The sequence below is a fragment of the Etheostoma cragini genome, chromosome 6 (genome assembly GCF_013103735.1).
Source record: "Etheostoma cragini isolate CJK2018 chromosome 6, CSU_Ecrag_1.0, whole genome shotgun sequence".
Taxonomy (NCBI): domain Eukaryota; kingdom Metazoa; phylum Chordata; class Actinopteri; order Perciformes; family Percidae; genus Etheostoma; species Etheostoma cragini.
In genome coordinates this window covers 13,968,022-13,989,914 of record NC_048412.1, presented here as the reverse complement: position 1 = coordinate 13,989,914, position 21,893 = coordinate 13,968,022, and the positions used below count along the sequence as shown (strand labels likewise).

At 41.2% G+C, this 21,893-nt stretch overlaps 2 protein-coding genes across 8 annotated transcripts in view; both read left to right on the top strand.

Moving 5' to 3' along the window:
* Window positions 1–222: 222 nt before the first annotated feature.
* Window positions 223–7,753, top strand: LOC117946908 (glucocorticoid modulatory element-binding protein 1-like). Of its 2 annotated transcripts, none has more exons than XM_034875413.1 (10): window positions 223–683; window positions 1,871–2,012; window positions 2,392–2,450; window positions 2,628–2,746; window positions 2,875–2,978; window positions 3,504–3,688; window positions 4,079–4,228; window positions 6,065–6,202; window positions 6,456–6,572; window positions 6,656–7,753. In XM_034875413.1, exons 2-10 carry the CDS (start codon window positions 1,888–1,890, stop codon window positions 7,192–7,194), a joined length of 1,536 nt encoding a protein of 511 aa, XP_034731304.1. In that variant the 5' UTR covers window positions 223–683; window positions 1,871–1,887; the 3' UTR covers window positions 7,195–7,753. The 2 variants fall into 2 exon arrangements, with proteins under 2 accessions (XP_034731304.1, XP_034731303.1); XM_034875412.1 differs by having other exon boundaries at window positions 2,625–2,746.
* Window positions 7,754–10,255: 2,502 nt separating this feature from the next.
* ptprub (protein tyrosine phosphatase receptor type Ub) overlaps window positions 10,256–21,893 on the top strand; it is a 153,255-nt gene continuing 141,617 nt past the window's right edge. For 5 of the 6 annotated variants that reach the window (XM_034875366.1, XM_034875365.1, XM_034875364.1 and 2 more), the window contains exon 1: window positions 10,257–10,528. In XM_034875366.1, the coding sequence (XP_034731257.1) occupies window positions 10,459–10,528 (70 nt within the window). In that variant the 5' untranslated portion in view covers window positions 10,257–10,458. Of the gene's footprint in view, window positions 10,529–21,893 lie in introns of all 6 variants that reach the window. The other variant, XM_034875362.1, reaches the window with a different exon arrangement.

Sequence of the window (21,893 nt, the reverse complement as noted above, 5' to 3'; positions counted from 1 at the left end):
GTTCTGAGACCAGCTGTTGGCAGAAATACTAATATTTCATAAATACCGTTAAATGAAAATGCGGCATGTTGCTTTCAAAAGTCATTGTGGGTAAACTAAGATTCTCTATACCGTCTCTTGTAAAAACAACCCTTTGAGATGTCATGTTTTTCTGTTGAAAAAGGCTATACATTGTCTGTGTAACTTTGTGGCACACCTACTTTACTTTACACTATAGGAGCAAAGCCTGACACCTACTGGTGAAATACATGCAACAACAAAAACACGCAACAGCATCGAACAGCGTTTATTGCATGACAAACCAAAAAGTAAATGCCACCACTAGCCACTGAAATAACGTTTTGTTTTTTAGTCTAAACCTAGGGGGGAAGCGTCCTTTAAAAATACATTTTAGACGACTTATTTTGGTTTAAAAAACACGTTTTGAAGCTTGAAATCTCTCAGCATTCACGGTGCCATGGCTCAGTGCTCAGATGTAGTTTAAACCAATCAGTGCGCTTGCACATACGAGCAGTTTAACCGATTTACACATCGCGTGCGAACTAACCGCTTCTCGTGACAGCGGGACAGATGCTTCTCAGGCAAATGCTGCCTTCAGTGCAGGAAGTGTAACAAAGCCGCACGGCGCATGCTCTTATGCCTTTCTCACAAGAAGAGGATGAACTATCCCCAGCTGTAAAACGGTAAGTAAAACTACCAAAATATGCTTTAAAGTAGCAGGCAGTGTTTTAGTGTAGACTCGGTGGGTTGTTGTGCACCCTCTCTGAGACGGGGGCGCGCGCCGTCTCACCGTTGTTTGCCGGGGTGTGCGTGCTGCCGCACCAACAGACGTCAGTTTGAGTGGGTGAAGGAGGGTGAGAAAGGCACGCAACTGTCCGTGTAGGAGTTGCTGATTCTACAAGGGCTACTTGAGTTAGTGTGGAACATAATGTTAATAAATGTATAGTCTGCCTTTCACTGCATGGAAATGTTGTTTACCATGGACATACAGTTTGGTTATTTCTCGTCCATTTCCCTCTGTGCTATGGCATTGTCGCCCAGTGTACCCAACGCCTCAGGTGCTGCATGTGTAGACTATTATGGACATAATCATACTAGAAATAATGCAGTAACAGTTTATTTATTATTCTGTAACTGTTTACCAAGGAGGGAGTTTACATTTCTTTTTCACCCTAATTCCTAACGACCTTTAAACCAAAACTGTCCAGTATGACACATATGCCTTTGACCAAAATTTGTCTATTATTTCTCAACACCTACATTTCCAGTAATAAATGACCTTATACTTTATAATTTAGCTGTAACCTTTTCGGAAATGTTAGAGAATGCAACCATGTAGCTATTTAATAACAATGCAGCAGACACAAAGAAATAACTGTTATTTAATGATTTGCCTTATATGACTTGTTTACAGCATACTGCAGCTTGGGTTATATTTGTTCAAGAGGTCTTCTATTGGTACCATACTTCCAAGAAAAGTGGCCTTAATGAATCAAAGATAACACAGTGCTGATAAGATCTGATTTGAGAATTTCACTTTACATAAATAAATTACATTAATAAATAAATAAAAATAAATATACAATTTCTTTTTACAATTATGGCCTTATAAACCCAGGTTTTAGTCAAAGCTGCAAGCTGTTTTGACTAGTATGATATTCATGTGCATTATCAACAGCAATATAGAAAACAAGTCCTGCCCGTGTGAGGATTATGTTATTTTAAGCCCAGTATGATTACAGTTGCATGCCAGAAAAGACTGTTGGGGGAGGCTTTCATTGACCTGTAAATGCATTAAATAGTACCACTGCATGCGTGTGTGTGTGTGATCTGGATGTTAACATGCGTGCTGGGCCCTCTCTGCGTGCAGCTCTGTGGGGAGGGGTGATGGCGGGTGCTGAGGCCGCGGTGTCTTCAGGGGATGTCATGACAGTGAAGGAGGAGGAAGGGGAGTCCAGTAGCAACAACCATAAGACTGAAGTCATCCTGCACCTTCAGCCCATCCCACATGGGTAACAGTGTTGATATCATTAAAGGGCCAGTACATGTGTTGCATTTGCTGTGTGACACAATAGAGAGGCAATTGTAAACGAATAGATAGATTTGTATAAAAGTATATACAGATTTTTATCATAACGATATCTTATCTCCTAACTAAATCTTATGACATTATTCAACATGACTGTTGTTCATATTCAGTTCAATGCAGGCTTAAGTCAACGAATACAACAGTGAGCTATGTGGAGAAAAAGAAAACCACTGACATTTCAAAAAAGAGTAGACACGCAGTAGCTAATCACATATTTTGCTGTTAAATTCAGAACTAGTCCACTCTCAGTTTGCATTAAATTATTATTCTGTTAAACATGCTAATTCTGTTGCCCTCTGCAGGTTAAATGATGACATTGCTAACACGGGCACTACAGTTTTGGCCATGGAGACACATCATGGTATGTGACATTTTCCCTTTGCTGCTGACATTAAACTACAACAGGAATTTATGTAGATGCTGTGCATGAAGCAACCACTTTGTTGATACAGTATACTTAATTATACTTTAATTTATGAGCATATTGCTTTGCTGTTTGGTGCAAGTGGTTGTGTTTTTGGCTTGTGATTGTTAGAAGACAGTAAAGCAGAAGGAGAGGAGATTGAGTATGGCTACCCCATCACCTGCGGAGACAGCAGAGCTGTGCTACTATTTAAGAAGTTTGTTTGCCCTGGAATCAACGTCAGATGTGTCAAAGTAAGTTCACTTAACTTGTTAACTCAACCAGACATGATTACTTTTATATTTTGACCATCATATATGTCTTATTCCTTTCTCCACATACTTTAAAAAAACATACGTTGGGTTATCTTCTTCTTTTACAGTTCAACGACCAGCTCATCAGTCCCAAGCAGTTTGTACATCTGGCCGGGAAAGCCACTCTGAAGGACTGGAAAAGGGCCATCAGACTGGGAGGGGTAATGCTCAGGTAGACTTGTGAAAATGAAACATAAACACTATGTTTTTCTGTCCTCTTCCTCATAGCTGATGACTGATGTTAACTGTAAATCTGCATGCCCTTTAATTACTTGGTTGCATTGGGGTTAAAGTGTCAGACTTGAAACACCTCAGTCTAATGAAATCAACCGCATATCTCATTCATATAATTTGCACTTGCATCAAGTCTGTCTGCGTTGGGGTTTGCCAGCACATTCCAGAGGTAGTCGGTAAGCAGCGGTATAACGATGGCAGGATCAAATAACTTGCAAGCAAGCTGCTGACTCAAACTCACCCCTTTATCATGTTTGCACTCGTTCTCAGTGTTACTGTGAGCCAATATATCAACTCAATAGACAATATCTGCTCTTTTCATCTTTATTCTTCCAGAGGTCAGATCAATGGGCTTTGTGTCAAACGAACCTTTGGAAAGTTATCGAGATTGTTCAACAAACTTAATCCACACTTTTCTTGGATACTCTGTAGTGTTCCTTTAACTTGCCCCCCCCCAACGCAGGAAAATGATGGACTGCGGCCAGATAGACTTCTACCAGCATGACACCGTGTGCAGCAACACCTGCCGCAGCACTAAATTTGATGTGCTCAACAACAGCACGCGGCTTCCTCCGGGGACCTCAGTGCAGCCGCGCCCGTCATGTCTGGCTCTTGACCTGGTTGGAGGACAGGTGCCTCCCCTGACAGGTAGATTTCAGTTGGCATTTGCCGTTTGATGTTTTTTTTCTCCCACATATGCTTGGGCTGCTGTTTTTATGATTATATGATTGAGACGATGGAGAAAAAAACCATTGAAGCCATCTGGATATGATTTAAAGTCATTTCTGACACAAGCTGTCGGAGCTCAAGGACAATAAGGAATTAGGAAATTACCTGAACATTAAAAGCTGTCAGATAAACTTTCAAAAACAAAAACACCCGTTTCCCTACTGAGAAAGCATTGTACAGAAACAAATATAACAACAATAATAATAAAAACAATTGGATTTCCATGGGAGTCTTCCTCCTGCCTACTCATGTTCAATGGAAATATGAGATGCAGACTATTTACAGAATATCCCTTTTGTGGTCATTCAGGAGAGGGTGTGCATGATGCAGTAGAGGTAGAGGAGCCTTTGGAGGAGAAGTGCAATGCAACGGCAGAGTGGAGCCCTGGTCCAGCCCGGGAAGTAAATCACACAACAGCCAATGGCCATGCTGCGAAGAGAAAGAGAGCTGACGCACTTGGTAAATATGAACAAGTATACACGGGTGCTTGTTAAACAGGATGAGGAAGAGATTTGAATTGACTGACTGTCAAATATATTGACTTTTAAGGCTGGAGCAACCTTTTTTGGGCAAAACCACGGAAATAAGAGCGCTCTTTATGCATCAGCCTTATTTACCATTCATCACATAATGTGTGATACTTGCACAGTATGCTACACAGCAGGAAACTACTCACCTGCAGTGCTCCACTGTGACTTTTATAGGAAATGCCACATGTTTTGTTTAAAAGCTTTTTGTATCCCGTAATTTACTGCAGTTTTGTATTGGCACATCATGTTATAACCTCCACTGTAAACTCATGGAAGTTGCGTTTACTTCTGGTATTAACCACTTTGTCAGCTGACGAAGGGCAATGTCCTAGAGGTAACTTTGGAAAGGTTATAAGATACCTCTCTCTGTACTGTATTTAGTGTTTTGTTTGGATTTGCCACAAGTCAGAGACAGAGATTTTAAGTGGGATACAGAGAGGACAAGACACAGGTTGAGCCCTTTAGTCCTCCAGGCTGTGCCTACGTAAGCCACGTCCTTTAAGAAGAGGCGGCCCTTAATGTGCAACTGTGTATCTTGACGTATAAAAATGGATTCATCATTGCATGAATAGTAAATGAAAATCTGCAGAAAAAACAAGAGATAACTGTGCATATTAACATCCCGCTACCTGCAGTCGGTCTGTCCATGATGTCTGCCTCCTGCAGCCTCACCCCTCTGATACATGGAGCCAACAAAACCTCTGAATCTGCAGTCGTGGGATGTTCTGCCATTCCTAGCAGACTGACCTTAAAAAGTTGCTGACCACTAACAGGCAGCGCCACATCCCTTTATATTACCATTGACGGCATGTGACATTTCTAAATGCGGCTTTCTCTTGCAGGGGCCTAATCTTTGATTTAAGGGCTTTTAAAGGTGACCTGATTAGGCATTATTCCACCTGGACCACTGTAGGTAAAATAGCCTCAAGTGATCATTTGTGTGAATGGCAAATTGCGGTACTGCGTGTCACAAAGCTTAAAACAAATTGACAACTCTCAAGAAATAAACTTGCTCCTCTATCTCCAGAAATGTGCTTCCTTCCATTAGTGTACTGCTCCGACATGGAGAAATACATGCATTTAGCTTCAGATAGCTGTAAATGGGATTTAGAATATTTTCCGTAGGTTTAGTGCATTTTCTTGACAGACATTTTAGCTAAGGTGAGAGTGGGCATATTTCTTTCAAGATAAGGTATCAAAGCCCCTCTGATATTTTATCACTCTAATATACTCAACTTCTATTTGGCTCAGTTTTGTACAGATCCCAAGTAATTTCTCAGTCTCCCTCCAATCTGTCCTGTCCTCCTTCCTCATCTCTATCCAACCCATTTTCCTGCTCTCGCCTCTCTACCTCTATCACCCATTTAACATCATCTCTCTGCTGCACCTCTCCCATTTCCTCTGTCTTGTTAAATCTTTTTTTCAATGTTTCTCCAACCCTGACACTTCTTTCTATGTTTGCCCTACTCAATTTATTACGCTCTTTCAAACCTTTTACTCCTTAAATCTCCATTCCAGACACTTCTCTGCCTCCATACGCTTTCTCATTTATCTCACATTTCTGATGTAATTTGCTTTTCTTTTTGTTCCCATTGTGTCCCATCTCTTTTACCGTCCAACCCTACAGTTCACATAGGAATGCATTTGCTTTCTCACACATACACAAATCGCCTCTATGATGCCACTTTTACTTATTTCTCTGAGGCAATTTGTCATGTTTTCCCCACATATCATAATAATGTCCCACCAAATTGACCTTCTCTAGATGGAGTACTGAGCCTGTGGAAGGGTGTGGCAGACTCGGGGCTGATGGCCGAGGTCCTGTCCAGTCTCCAGACTGAATTATTAGCCACTCTTAAAGGAGTGGAGGTTCGCAGTGAGAAGGCCAACCTGCAGGAGACGGGTGAGTTCCCACAGTGGGACCCGGCTAACCACAGGACTGTGAAAAGAATTACTCTCAGTCAGTCAAGTGAAAAAAATGTAAATCAATTTTTACAATGATTTTTAATAAAGGCTCCAGCAGCCAGATGTAGTTTGAGGAAATTCATGGACATTGATTAAAAAAGGGGGGGGGGAAAGGGGTTTAGAAATGATGTGGACAATAGTATCAATTATTCAAGCCTTGTAGCTGACTCTTGATAATTTTGTTTTGTTAGATGCCGTCATGCTTAATTCCCTGTGTGAGATGTTTGGCCTTTTAGACTCAGTGAAGCAAGCTGTGGACCTGAAGCGCAGCCAGGATGAAGAGAACAAACTCCATAACACTGTTTATGGTGAGAAAGCTGTTGATGCAACTCACGGTACATGCAGTGATGTCTCAGTTGATTATATCAACCAATATGCAATCTTTCCTTAGTGCCGGATGAGATGTTGGGGGAGCGGAGGACACAGGGTTCTGATAAACGTATCTCCTGCAAAACTCTGCACTTGAAACACCTACGACTTCACAACCCGTCAAACAGCCGGACCCACAGCTTGATGTCTCCCGTCAAAACAAGCCCAGTGATCCAGCCTCTGTCTGCTGCCGGTTTATCTGCTGCAGCTTACGCTCAGCTCACAATCAACCCTCAGCTCTTCACCTTTTTCCCTGGCTCCAATGGCCGGCACCACCATGCCGGAGCTGGCAAGATGGACAGGGACAGCTATAAAGCCCCGCTGGAGAGGGAGCATGAGCTCGGTGAGACAGGGAACCAGGACAAGTTTTGCAGGCGGGGACATGAGGGTGTGGAGGGACACGACACATCAGGGATCTACAAAGAGTCGGTACAGAGGACTGTTAAGTTTGAAGAAGACCATCACCGTAGAATCGAGGAGGTAGAGGAGACGGAGGGCTTGCATGATATCGAAAAGGTGGATTTAGGAAAAAAGGCTTCAAAGAAACATAAAAGTAAGTGAGGGAGAGAGATGCTGGACTTAGTGAGGGAATGTGCCTGAAACCCGAAGACTAAACAACGTTACTTTTTTTCTTGGATTCTCATTTCTATTCTGATGTTACTGCTGCCATGTTACAGGCACAGATATTATTCTTGCATTGAGACATATGAGAAGAGCATTTTGGACATGCTTTTCTAGCATAGAGCTAAAATGATTCATTGATTAGCAGACTGAGAGAAAAGGAATTATTTTGATAATTAGTTGAATTAGAATAAGTTATCTAAGTAGAAATCCCAATATTTGGGTTTGTAACTGTTGGTTGAACAAAATAGAAAATATTTAGCAATATGAAGCTGTCACTTTGTGTTCCAGGAATTTTTTTTTTTTTTTTTTTTACTATTTTCTGATATGTTATAGACTAAAGGTGATTAATCAGCAATACATAATCAGCAGTTTAATTTGATCAAGAAGTTATGGTTAGTTACAGCCCTAAAACAAAGACATCTCTCTTGTCTATTGAATATAGTATATTAGGAACAGTACTCTGTGTAAGTGTTTCTAAATGAAAGTCAGATAAATAAAATATTAAGGTTCTGTTTGCGATATTTGATGATTACATTTTCCCTCGTCTAAAAGTAATTTGCAGGTCTTTGTGACACATTTTTCCTCATACGTTTATATTTAGTTTATACTACTATTTGTAATTTAATATTTTGTAAGTTACACTTGTGTGTTGAATTTTAGATTATTTGGATTTTGTGGAACATATCTCACTCAGGCTTGTATCTATCTGTAAAGCACGTCAGATTTATGGTCAAACAACAGTCACTAATGCCAAACAATCATTTTCTACGGTTGAAATACATTTATGTGATATCCCTGTTTGGTTTGTGGCTGGTAGTGCACCCTGGTTTTTACTTGCATTTATTTTTGAAGCACCACACTGCATGCAAAGTGATAGACAGTGATAGTTTGATAGCCACCCTTTGACAACTTCCCTCAGAACTAATAATATGTTATTATAAATTCATGCATTTCACTGACTCTGCAGATGCAGTTTGTTATGGGGTCATGAGTGGCAGGTGATGAAATACTCGATAAAATGTCTTTTATCGTAGTCCAGCTGTCAGCATCACGTGGATGCCAGTCCTGTTGTTATTGGAACAGTGTTTTACAACATCCTGTTCGGTTTACTGCAAATTAAACTATCATGCACTTGAACGGATTCAGGCCAAAATACTTCCTAGTTTAAATAAATTGCTACTCTGTGCCTTGAATACCAGTGTGCACAATTGCTGCCATGCATCAAGCAGGTGTAATTACAGGTGTTAGCCTGACAAACGCTGTGCTCCTTTGGTTCAATTAAGTAATTTGCTGAGCAATCCATCGTTCATCTGTCGTTCGGAACTAACAACATTAGAGACTGAACTGTGCACTCATGTTGGAAGCCTTAGATTTGCCCTGTAATTAAATCCACACATTTAATGTTCGCACAGGACAACAAAATGAATGATGAATAGCCTACATAATGGCATCTTGATCCAATTTGGATACCTGGATCCACAGCTAATCTTGCCAGCCTGGCCATGTTTTAACACCAGGTTGGTTCATGCAGAGCAGTGGCTGCAGCATCAGCACTTGTGCAACAATTTCAAAGGTGAATCTCAAAGCTTGTGTAATGTTGCAATGACATACAACAGAACACCTCCCAACATCGGACAAGTGTCCCACAACTCAATCCATCAAAAATACACTCTAAAACTCTGATGCTTTTAATATACATAGGACAATGACATGGCAGAGTCAAAGTCAAATGTCAAAGTCACAGTGGCTTGCTGAATGACTATGTTTGCACAACACTCTACATAAAATTCATTCATTTACGTCAGGTGTTCTCCAACATACATGGTCGGCTGCGGGTAGAGAAGAAAAATGTCACCTCATCAAATGCAAATTCAATGCACACAACTTGACAAACTATCTAATTTATGGAGAAATATGCTGTGCAGCTGTCATGAGGAGGTGTGAAGGCAATGCTTACCTGTCTGTCCTGTATAAAATGTGTATAAAATGTGGCTTACCTCAACCACTAATATGGCAAAAACCTTTTTTTTTTCAGTAAAGGTGCATAGCTAGATTAATTAGACTTTACATAGCTGATATGATTTTAAAATGTAAGAATTACAATATCATTGTTAACACAGAAGTGACAAATTACAGGGGTTACTTACTAACACACAGGCGTATAGCTGGCTCAACCTGTTGTCAGACTGATATTCTGTGTACTGCTGGGTCCATGGTGACAGGTTTTAGGAGCTTCTTGGCAGTGTATATTAACAAATGTCTCATTAAAATTAAGACAACATGGATGGAAAGGAAGAAAAAGACGTTCACACATTTTCCCTGTCTCCACAGATACACACCAACACACATTGACACTTGTTTTTGTCTTTTAGAGTCAGAGTGCCTTGACTTACATTTAGTCCCCGAAGATGTATAACCATGAACCACAATCACTACGTAACCCAAACTATTAGGCTACCCAAACTCTGAATACTGAAAACCAAGTCTTAATTCTAAAATGTACTGTGGAGATGAAGTTTTTGTCCCAAAATTGAGCATATATCCCCATAATTTGAACAGATGTATTTAAAGAAATCTTTACTTTGAACTTTAGCTGTCACAACCACATGCTCAGACCAAATCCCAACCTAAACCAAATTCTGATCTTCACTTGAAAATCCAATTTAAAACCTCAAACAACCCTTTGGAGAAGTCAGGGTAGGCAAAAATGTCCACACTTTCCAAAAAATGTCTTCATTCACAACGTCTAAAACTCCTCATGGTCAAAGATACAAGTAGGCTATACGTTATAGCCTACTTGTATCTTTGTGAACTGTTATAGCCCACAACAGTACACACACACACACACACACACACACACACACACACACACACACAGTTTGCTAGACAACGTTTGAATACCACAGTGTCATTGCTAGTTTCTGCAGCTTGATGGCGCCCGACTCATACTTTGTATCAGCGAAGAAGAGGAGGCTGGGAAGGTAAGTGGGCTTGAGAAAGAAATCTCTCCCCTGAACTGTTTACCCTGACGTCAGTTTGCAGAACTAGCTCTGCCCCGTCTGCTTCAGTGTCTCTGAAACTCTGCTCAGTGGGAATTGGGGAAGTAGATGGGCTCGGCTCTACTTCTCGCGCGCTCGGGCCTCACGGAGTGAATGAAATGATTTTTTCTGCACATTTAAAGTGGACTAAAACAGCTACACGATGAACACCTGCGCCTTTCTGTTGATTTTGACTGTCCAGATCTACGCCGATGGAATTGAGGGGCCAACAGGTAAGCCGCATATTCATCTCGGTCTCCTAAACGCAGTTGTGAAGTTTTTACATGTGGACAGAACTCCACTGAAAGCAAAAGCGGAGCGAATCTGGTGAAGGTGCCAACTTTGCGTCCCCTTTCGCACGTTACTGCGTTTATCTGCGGCTTACTGCTGCTTCCCATGATATACGGCACTACACCCGGCGGAAAATAAAAACAAATTATTTAATAACTTTGTGAACTATAGTAGGCTATGAAGTTTTTCTAGTGCTAGACTCCTGCAAAAATGTTAGTTATTTAAGGGGACTGCGTCTGGGTGTTCCTGGGGAAAGCTCCCATTTCCCAAAACAACACGATCTTCTCCGCTACATGCTGCTTCTTCCTTTTTGCTATTTTTTTTAAGCATGTTTTAAGGAGCCAGGTAGCCTAACATGTGTTTAAGGTTGTTATCCAAAGTTAGAAATCAGTTAATTCAGAGCGACAGATTTCCATTTATAACGGAATCAACGACACTACCACGACCAATGGCCAATTTAGTCAATATTTGTGAACATGAGTCTCTCAAATTCCAACAGTCTGAACCAATCTGTGACGACATCCAGGGACCAAAACCAGGGGCTGATCCATACCGAGTTTGGTTTGCTAGTTGTATGAAAGAGTCCCTAAAAGTTAACATCTTAATGAGGATTGTAACTTTGAAATGCTTATTGATTTTTGAAATGAAATTCTCATTATTGCCTAATGCCCCAAGATGCAGTCTTCCACTGTGGGGAAATAATCAGATTCAGTCTCAAAGCAGTTTTTCCTCCTCATGTGATGCCTCTGGTCTTTTGGGTTGTGAGTTATAGAAGAAATATATTCATGCTTACAGATCCGTTCTATATCTTCAAAATGAGGAAAATGATACCTATTCACATGTTAAAAGTCATCTTTTCTGTTTTGTGCTGGATTTTAACATGGTGAGAATGTGTTTTTCAGATTGAAGGCTTCAAAACATGCTATTTACTAGATTACATTTTTTGAAATATGATTTGACTCCCCCCCCCCCCCTCCCAAAAGATGAATAAATCGAATAAATCGTTCCAATTTTGAAAATCAGCCATATTAGAGAGATGGAAAGAGAGAGGCAGAGTGAAAATAAATGACATGACACAGAGCCTTTTATATTTATTCACATTCATGTTTTCAACATCCGATTTCCCACCCTGAATTGTATTAGTCATTTATGAAATGTAATTATAGGGTTGTATTTTTTGGATATTTTTTTCTAAAGGGTAAAAGGATTTGGTCCTGTTTTACACACGCACACGCACACACACACGCACACACGCACACACACACACACACACACACATATATATATATATATAATTTTACCCCAATAGAACAGTTAAATCATGGTAATAAGGCAGCAATATTGATAACATTTACACTGCAGGCTGCTTCAACACTATATAGCAATGGAGCACAGTGTTTGTCACATGCATGTTGAATAAAAGCTTGATTAGGCTGAGATCATTTGACTCCGTATTTCTCAGTATTTTTCGGGATTTGGCTATTTCTCACTGTCAGTTTCAGTTTCAGGAAAACCTAGTAAGACTCATAATAACATGTTTAACTCCGCAACAACAACGAAACCATGCAAGCAGAATGTGTATTGTCAAGAGCTGAATGGAGCAGATCATTAAGAGGAATGGGCTCTGACATATGAAGGATTAAATCACACACAGGTAATTAAAAGAGCTGAATGGAACAGTGACACTTCACTACAGCTGACAACAGAAATTTACATAGTTCCGTTTTTTTAGTTTGTTAACTGGAGTGTTGCAAGCCTCGCCATCTGCGCTGTTACCCTTGGATTAGCAGCTAATAGTTACCACTGCTAGTTTTGTGGCTTCTGATCCCCTTTGGCCTGACTCCCTTCATGCTTCTCCACCTGCCTACATTCTACAGGAAGAAATGAAGATGCACAAATACAACGTTGACTTCCACAATCTTCAGAGTGTCTCTTTTGATTAACACTCTGCCGTTATGGCTGTGATTGCGTGAAGACCACACCTTGACCTTGAATGCTTAATATCAGTTAAGACTCCGCTGGGGATTTCATGCCTTTTTCACTCAGTGTAATCCATATTTTCTTTCTTGCTTATGCCACCGTCTATCCAGGCCAGTTCAATCCAGTCAGTTCAGGCTTCAGGGGAAGTAACATTATCTGAGGCTAAGAAAATATAGAGGCCCTCTGCTGCACCGGTTGTAAGGTTGATATGAGAAAGAAAAAAGAAATACATTTGCATAGTTGTTTCTCAGACACAATTAGGTTATGACGATGAAAGTCCAGTTTGCGGGTCCATGTGTTGGGTTTTCTGATGCTGTAAAACCCAATGTAACACTTTCACTCCTTTTGTTGTCTCTTATGGGAATTGAATGAATATTCACTTACCATCTGTCTCCTCTATTAGCAGCAAATGTTGTCAACTGAGTGGTGTAATTATCCTGTGTCTCATGACTCATTTCCCGGTTTGATCTAAAGTTAAGGCAGAATATTCTTTTTGCTTATTTCAGTGAATAAGATAACACTTGGATCGAGATGAAAAGGACTGTGAAGCCCAGACTGTCTAGTTAAAGCATGGCATAGAATGAATAAGACTTTATGGCTTCAAGTTTACATTGCATAAACAGCAGCAGAGCTGGGAAACCTAACATTGGAACACCCGCACATACTTTATGTGGAAAGGAATTAACACTGCAAGGATATTTTGTCAGTCAAATCGTTTTGGTATGTATGTTTTTAAGCAGAAATGCCAAACATTAGCTGGCTTAATTTTCTTAAATTTGAAGATGTGATGCATTTCTTTGTCATACACGATTTAAAATGATGAATATTTTTGGGCTATGGACAATCAGACAAAACAAGGCATGTTTTATTATTCATGTATTTATAATTTTTTTCTGACATTTTCTAGACAAAACCCACCCAGATATACAAGCATGGAGAGGTGCACCGACTCACAGATAAATGCCGTAAACTTAAAAAAAACACTTAAGAAATAAAACAGGTTATAGAGAATAATCTATATGCTGTAATAAAGCGGACAAAGTTATTTATTACACGACCAAAGTTATTAAAGTGAAACATATTTCTTCAAAAGACTTGTCTCGACACTATTGAAATGTGCTTGCCGCACCAATTAATATGCATTTTTTTTATTTTATTGCAAAGGGTCATTATTGTTCCATTATTCATCTCACAGTGCTTATTTGTAGCTGATAAATGCTGGTTCTTAAGAGTCCATTAGATGCGTTCACTATAATAGGCATCTAACAGAATGGAAAAAGAGTGCCTGAGATGAATTTGTAAATTATTGTATGAAAAAAAGTCATAATCATGTAGAAAAGGTTGCCTCGCACCACAGAGTTGATGCAAATCCACAAAGTGGAAGTGTACCCTGCAGGAGCCAGGCCACCATCTGTGGATGGAGGGTGAGAGGCGATGAGATTGGGCCTAAATCAAACCCCTGACAAGACTGGTTGATTTCCATCTTTGTGGGATCACGGGCAGTAATTCAGAGAGCAGATGGAAAACTTTGCAACAAGGATGGAGGGGATTGGAAAGGGGAGCAAATGGGAGAGAATTTCCAGAGAGAGAAGCTGAGAACGACAGCGGGATTTAGTCAGATACATTGTCAGGGTGTTTTGCTTTCGGCCGATGCCACAGCAGGACGGTTGCTTGGCTTGTGTGTCCGTAATGCCCTCAGCACATGAGTGAGTGATTAAACAGGGTGCTGATGAGAGGAGTCCTCTGCTGTGCAGCGTGCCTCTCTTCCATTTTCTGTCTCTGATCTATTGTAGTGTGGGGCTATGTGGCGGAGAGCCCTCCCCCGATTGGCTTATTTATTTCACAAGACTGCAAGATAAAACACATCCATCTAGTGTGTTTGTTGAAATAATTCCGCCTAATGCGAAGCGCCCTGTTTGGTACTTAAAGCGCATGACCAATCGGGGTTCTCCCCTGTCTTGAGCTGGTCACATTGCTCATTTTCTTAGTTTGCTGAGTGTGTAGACATTTTTTTTTAATGCTAGACTGCAGCTCGCACACATCTCGTGATGATCGTGCTTAATTAATCCTGCTGAGCATTTTGTCCTCATTTTAGTTATCAGGCACAGAATTATTGCCATTCAAGGAAGGTCCCACAGTACTGAGTGACACTGATGCTAGCAGAGGTTAGAGCTGCCGTCACTCTCAGCTCTTCAGGGTAACTGTGAGACCTTCCAGCATGCTGGAAAAGATGCCAAGACTGAGAGATATACCGTCAGTGGCCTGCATGGGCCTGTCTCTTCCTTTCCACTCCGCAGCGACAGCCACGGCGCAGGCTTCTCGGCTCCCTCGGCTCCCTCGGCCAGGTGTTATTAATGTGGTATTGATTTTTCAGGCAAGTCCATTTAACTTAAATTTGATCAAAGTGGCATCCTGTCTGTGGCCTGCAAGTTTGATGTAGGAGTGTGAATTAGCCAGCCAGGACTTACATGACGTAATACAAGGGGCCCGGGGTTTGCAGTAGAGAAATGTCAGCAGCATTGTGTAGTGCAAAGGACAGAAATCGCCCAAAGTTGAAAGAGTGGGCCTCATTTCTATAACTATCTATCATAAATAAGCCACAAAGTATCCTCTTGATGCAGTGGTCTAAAATGACAGGACTATTATACTCATCATCTCTTAAAAGCATATGTTTTCCTTGAATAATGGACAGGCAAATGTATCATTTAACAGTAAGATGGGCCAGTGTTTATAGCCTGGATGTATGAAGGAGAGTGAGACTGCGTAGCTCGAGCACACGCACAGATGTGTAATTATCCAACAAAGGAATAAGCAGGGCTGTGAGTTGCAGACCCTGTGTTTTCTTCCCCCGAGGTATCACGCTCCAGACTGCAAAAAGTGGGTCTGGAAGACTGATGCTGGGAGGGCGGCTCCTGAGGAAACAAAGCATCCAGAGCAGTTTATATTTAGCCCACTGGCCGTGTTTCAGCTCTTTACCTTTTTCCTATGTCAACACATTCACAGCCAGATTCTTCCAGCCCTCTGTTGTTGGTGTATGTAGTGTATTGCGAGCGCTCAGGTCACTGGAGTCAGGGTTCAGGATTAGGCCAGGATTGCAATGTTGAGATGTGATCCGTTGTTGAGCTGCCTGTAGTCCTCTGTGTATTAAACCCTCAGTGAAATCTGAACCGCTGACACTCCTTTAAAAGTCAAAACAGTCTCTTCAGAACAATTTTTCCCAGGTGGTATAATGGATGCAGGCTTTAGCTGCCTTTGTGCCACGATGCCTACTCTCTAAGGGGAAGTTGTATTTCTGGTTTGACCGGTCCCTTTGGGCAAAAAAACATATCCTCTCGGAGACCCAGCCATGAACCCGAACGCTAATCAGCCTGATGTATCTTATTCTTATTAAACTGACACTCTTTCACATAAACTTTATAAGGACAGTGGAAATTGAACAGCATTAAAGTGTAACAGAGCATGGATAATGGCTAGTGCGCAGATTTAAAAGAGCATAGTATTTAAGGCCTTCACAGCGTGAAGTCAAAGCAAAACTGAGCTCTTTATAAAGAAGAAGCCATATCTGCTCAGTTTAAAAGCCGCTAGCTTGTATTGCTTTTTCCCCGTTTGCTGTTGAATCGACGGCGTTCTGTCTCTCTTTCCATGCAGCGAAGGCGCGTGGCACAGAGGTGACAGTCAGCTGTAACAGCTGCTGCTGCTGGTGGGTTATGGGTAGGTCATGGCAGCTGTGGTAGGACAGGTGCCAGCTGTACTACATCAGTAAACAGACTGATTTCAAACCTGTTGAGCACATATAACATGTATGAAGCACATGGTTATTTAGAGTGTGATGTTGACTTACCTTGTTTTTCTTTTTTTGGCAGGATGACATTACTTGAAGTTGATGTCATCATATTCAGTTAAAATTGAATTGCGTGGTTTTCCCAAGAGCGACGTCAATGTTACATGCAGTTTCATCACAGTTCCATGCAATTGACATAGTAGTCTGGCAGTTTTGGTTAAAAAAAAATGCATGTCATCCTTATTGTACTCTGGACTGCAGGGGTGTTTCATTGTCATCTTATTTAAATGTAAATAGAAACAGTAGTGGATATGCATAGTATGGTGGCGTGCCATGATATGCTAGCAGCACACTGGCTTCTGACCGCCAGTGGCGTTGAAAAGCTTTTGTCAAGTGATGTTAGGAAAGAGTGTTTGGGATCTTGGCCGGGCTTCGATGCTTTTGTTCTGTTTCAGGTGCTGAAGTGAGAAAGAGCAAAGCAGAGCCTATTGATTTCTCAAACACAGCCTGTCACAGTCAGCTTATTGTCTTCTTCCTCTTGAAACTCTCCTTTCGATCCTACATGACCTGCCATCACATTCCTCCTCACTTTGACATGCTGTTATTCCAGCAAATGCTCATGGGAACGAGAGTGCCTTTCTTCATAAAAAAAAATAAAACCCTTTCCCTTTTGACTGTTACTCTTTATATTGTTGTAAGATATTTCAGGGGTGAGCCGTTGAGTTTTTTCTTCTTTTTACCATTTCCCTTGGATGGTATGCAGTGTGAGAAATTCACTCGTTAGCAGCTGTTTCATTAAAATGTATTTTCTTTGGCAAGGTGGTATAGTTTCCTGAGAGCAAAAAGATGATTTTCTATTTGCTGCCCAGAATATTAAGACAGTAAATAAGTCATTCCTGCAGGGGAAGTAATATTGAAATATAAATAATAATTTCATATATTATAAAATAATAAGAGAGACATAGCTCCTGACGGAGAAAATACGTGCTTTTTTATCTTCAGATTACTGTGCTTTTATTGTGTAGTTCAGAAAAGGGTACAACACAATTCCTCCTAATGCTTACATATGTGCTTTGATGTTAAGGTCTGTTTATACTGACATAGAGGTGGTTTTCTTCTCACCCGGATGCCAGGTGGGTAAGCCTTGACACACCTTCATTCAGGGCACACTTCACAGCCCTCCAAGGCCCTCCGGGGTCCTCCTCCTGGGGATTGCTGAGCTGCTTGGCGTTCCTGAGAGACAGCTCTTCAAACTGTTTAGAAGACCTTTGTTTGTTTCCACGCTGGCCGTCTGACTTGGCCCACCAGCTAAGAGGAGGCTGGGAATGGGGAGGTGATTGCCCCGAGGGATGAGAGGCTCATGAATGGATTGAAGTGGGCACCAACATGACCCAGAATCTTGTTTGAGGAGCCTTTCCTGTTCTTCTACACTCAGTCAAAGACCATGTCCACACTAAAAGTGGATGCGTTTGAAATCCATCTGTTCATGGCTGAGCTGGCACTGATAATTTGAACTTTTTGCAAACCCTTCCATGGAGGATTCCTAAAACGCTGGTCTACAGACAGTCATGTGAAACCGGGGAATAGGGAGCTTTTTAAAAGCGCTGACCCCGCCATTGTGATGTGATCTTTTGTAAAGCTGCTGGCTCGAGGAACCTGCGCATGTCCAGTGGAGGAGATTTCCACCCTTTTCTATTGTTTTTGGCATTTTATTACAAATGGCAAACGTTTTAAAAAAATGGCCTGGAAAGGCTAATGTGGATGGAAAGTTTTCATGCCATCTTCAAATAGCGTGGACTCAGCAGCCAAAGACACTGCACCGTATTAGCTGACGGCCAGAAATATGCAAGAATGTCCAGAGAGCCCACGGGGTGTCATTAACAAAGAGCTTAATTCAAAACCATAAACAGAAGATTATAATAATTGCTTGGCCCTTGTGTGTGTTTGCACGCATGTGTGCGTGTGGGTGTGTGAGAATGTAAGTGTGTGGGTGTTTCTATGCTTAGGTATGTGTTTTGTATTTATGGAAGGGCCAGATTGGTGATTGTTCCCAACTGATTATATGTAAATATTTACTGAACTCCTTTGGCCACTGAGAACTTTCATAAATCACAGCCATTTTTTTATGAAGCTTTTGTTTGCTTTATTCCTCCACGGTAACACATAAATACATTGCACTACAAAGATCAAAAAGCCAGGCTCCGCCATAGGAACAGGCTTTGGAGCCTTTCTGTGTTTAGAGAGTAGCTGGAGAACACAGTATGTCAGAGACCTCAGAATAGGTCGGCCCTGGCCTTTGTCTGTCCGACAGCCAGGGTAATTAAGAATCAGCTTAGAGCTGGGATTATGGCTGGAAGTAGGCAGATCACATGGGGACAGGAGAAAAGGCATTAGGAGTATGGTGGTTAATATGGGTATTACTCTGCTTAGCACTGGTATCATGTGCCAATAGGACAACTGACAATGGAACCCTGTTGATGCTGAGATCTCTCGCTCTGCGCTAATAGGCTTTACTACAGATAGCTTTGTTTACCCACAGTGTGCAGCACTCCACCTCGCTGCTTTATCTTCCTTCCTCATACAGTCAGGCTTTTTTTAAATAATTTGTCCCAACCTAATTAGAAAATGGTAATATTTTGCTGTACAACTCTCTGAGGTATTGTAGCACTGTTCAGATGTATTTGCCTTACACCAGCACCTTGAAACCTCTCTTGTGGTGAATGCACACACACACCCCCATATACACACACACACACACACACACACACACACACTGGTTTTGAGATATTTTTGTGGAATGTAATTAATGTTGTCATTAACTGAGTGAACGAGCTGTAAGGCAGAACTAAAAGCCTGATACCCTGAAGTCCTTGTCCTCATCTACTTGAGGAAACATGGTCGCTGAAATGAATAGCCTGAATGGCATGGGAAATAGAGAATAGGTAAGAGAGCTTCTTTCTCCTCATGTCCAGCCTCTTTATTGTGATTTGCATGCAGAGGTAACTCAATGCTTAGAGCCTCTGCACCACAAGTGAAGCCATTTGTTGCCCTTTAGAAAGGAAATGGAACCAGGCCAGTGTGAATAATAACAATGAAGGGTGCGGATTTATCCAAACACAGAAAGGTTACATCAAATAGCCCACCTAATTCGTCGAAATACTCGTATTTACAGTGAACCTGTGCATTTATTCCTGGTATCAGCTCTGCCTGTGGATAGTGGGCAGAATTATCAGTGCATGAAGTGACACAGCAATGCTTTGTTTTGACCTTGTTGAGAGGGAGCAGGGAATTGTTTTCCACAGTCTAAGAGCTAATCCCATCAGAGGGACTGCGCAGCATGGAGGGCTAACTCTGTCATGTCTGACGTAGCGCTGCCAGAACAAGAGCCAGATAGGAATGCGTTTGTCTGGGCAACTTGGCTGCATTTAGTCCTGACTGGAAAAGCAAAGGAGAAAAAAAACTCCCAGACAACTTGACTTATTAATTCCCTTCTCTGAGCCAGGATAAGGAGCGAGTGGTGGATTCTGTGTCAGTAAAGGCTGTAGACAGCTTCTGATTGGGAATCAGTAGTGGTTTGTGGAGATGCAATGGTGGCTCAGACAATCATTATGGCAGATGAATTAACTAGGTTTTACCTCTCAGAGGAGGGTTCCTTACTTCACTGGTTGTCTGCTGGCTTGGTTAGGCACATGTGCTCCTGGGGGAACGGGCTCATTCAGTGCTTAGGCCATGGAACTGAGGATTTATCTCAGTCCAGTGAGTCCCTGTTCCTCCACAAACTCCTCCTGAAGGGTTTAAGAAGGGTCTGTCCGCCTTTCTGTTATTTTCTCCAGAAATTGGGTAGATTTTTCTTTAGTTCCCATAAATGCTTGTGTCTGCACATGTGGTTGATACCATCTGGTTAAAATAAATAATGGGAGAAGTGTGGGTGCAAGGTAAAGTTCGGGAGTTTTTCAGAAGAAAATGTGGTTTTCATAAGTCATTACAGAATTGTGCACTTACTCAACTTCAAAGGTACCTCTTTCTGATAAGTCCCTATTTATGAAGGGTTTATACTAGTGACTAATTAGTAATGGTTAATTAATTGTTAACAAATGCTTTAGAGACCAGGTATAAACATAAATACCCCAAATGTTTTGAGTAAATTCCCTTATGTCTGCAATTAAAAATCTTAGTAAGGCATTAATAAGCGGTTGTTATTTAATTTTTATTTGATTTATTATTTATGGTCAATTAGAGGGGGTTTCTTGATAGCTAAATAGATAAAGCAAGTATACTGTTTTTTTTTTTAAACCAAACATTGGGTTTATAACGGATCAATAAAGCCTTGATAAATACTTGTTAACCAATAATAAAGCCATAACTTACAAATTAAAAACCCTTTATAATGGTTGTTTATTAAAAAGTGGTACAGCAATCTTTAATATGGCAAATAAGGCACTTTATAACCATTGGGGTCCAACTTCCTAAGGATATCATTATCTCAGACCATCCCAAATGTCTGTATATTTCTAAATGTAAGAAAAAGGACGCTCCTTATGTCTCCTGAACTTTCCTGAGAATCATCACGTTTTTAAGTTCTCTTCAGTATCGGTCGAAGCTAATCGGTCATAGATGTCTGTACATACAACACAAAAACATACTGTAGGCTGTTGTTTTGGTTTTGTCTGGTAGGATGTAATTCTCTTTTAAAACCCTGCTTTAGATTGTTACACAATTATAATTTCTTTACGTTACGTTAAGGTTTTCCCCCAAACATGAAGCAAAAGCAGTACCCAAAGTTAAGGGCTAGAAAAGAAAAACTGTTCAAAGGTAGATTCTGCCCAATATCTAAGCCAATTTTAGTGAGTGTGATGTAGCTCAACACCTGACACAGTTGTTTCACAGTTATGGCCATGTTTGTTTTTCTCAGAAGCTTTTATTTTGAAGCAGCTGCAGTGTTAAGTCTAAATTGCTGGAAGACATCTGCTTTCTCAGAGGTGTTGTCTGCTGCTCTCGTTCTCCAGCTAAGTTTAGTCATTGTGATGCATTGTACTCCACATTTTTGTCTTGGTCATAAAATGCAGTTTTGGCCTTTATATATGGTTAAAAGTAAAAAAACATCTAAATAGCTGTGACATACTCCACCGTGTTGAATTGGTCCTGTGATTGTTGTCATAAACTGGTCATAAAGGAAAACTCAATATCACAGTGCTTTCCAAATCTTTTCTATCCTCCCCTGTGTCGAGGTGCTTTTCTGTTCTTAATTTCTCTGTCTTCGTTGCTCCATCAGCCCCCCTGCGTGTCTCACCAGGATCTGTGTTTCCTCTCCATCTTTGTCCTTGTCCTCTCAGCCTTAGGGCTTCCCAGGGATCTACAGCATGCTCAGTCTTTCAGCACAGTATTTTAGGCAGGGTGAGCACGAGCTCAAAGCAGACCTGACTTTGAGTATGTGTGTCTGCCTGCCTCCCCAGGCACTCATTAAGCTGGTGTGTGAAGGTGTGTGTGTGTGTGTGTGTGTGTGTGTGTGTGTGTGTGTGTGTGTGTGTGTGTGTGTGTGTGTGTGT

Bases quoted from the DNA above. Each gene is read 5' to 3' on its own strand.
- LOC117946908 (XM_034875412.1), top strand. From the start codon at position 1,888: ATGGCGGGTGCTGAGGCCGCGGTGTCTTCAGGGGATGTCATGACAGTG. The intron at 2,013-2,391 runs GTAACAGTGTTG...TGCCCTCTGCAG, and splicing joins CTTCAGCCCATCCCACATGG to GTTAAATGATGACATTGCTA. The intron at 2,451-2,624 runs GTATGTGACATT...TGTGATTGTTAG, and splicing joins GGCCATGGAGACACATCATG to AAGACAGTAAAGCAGAAGGA.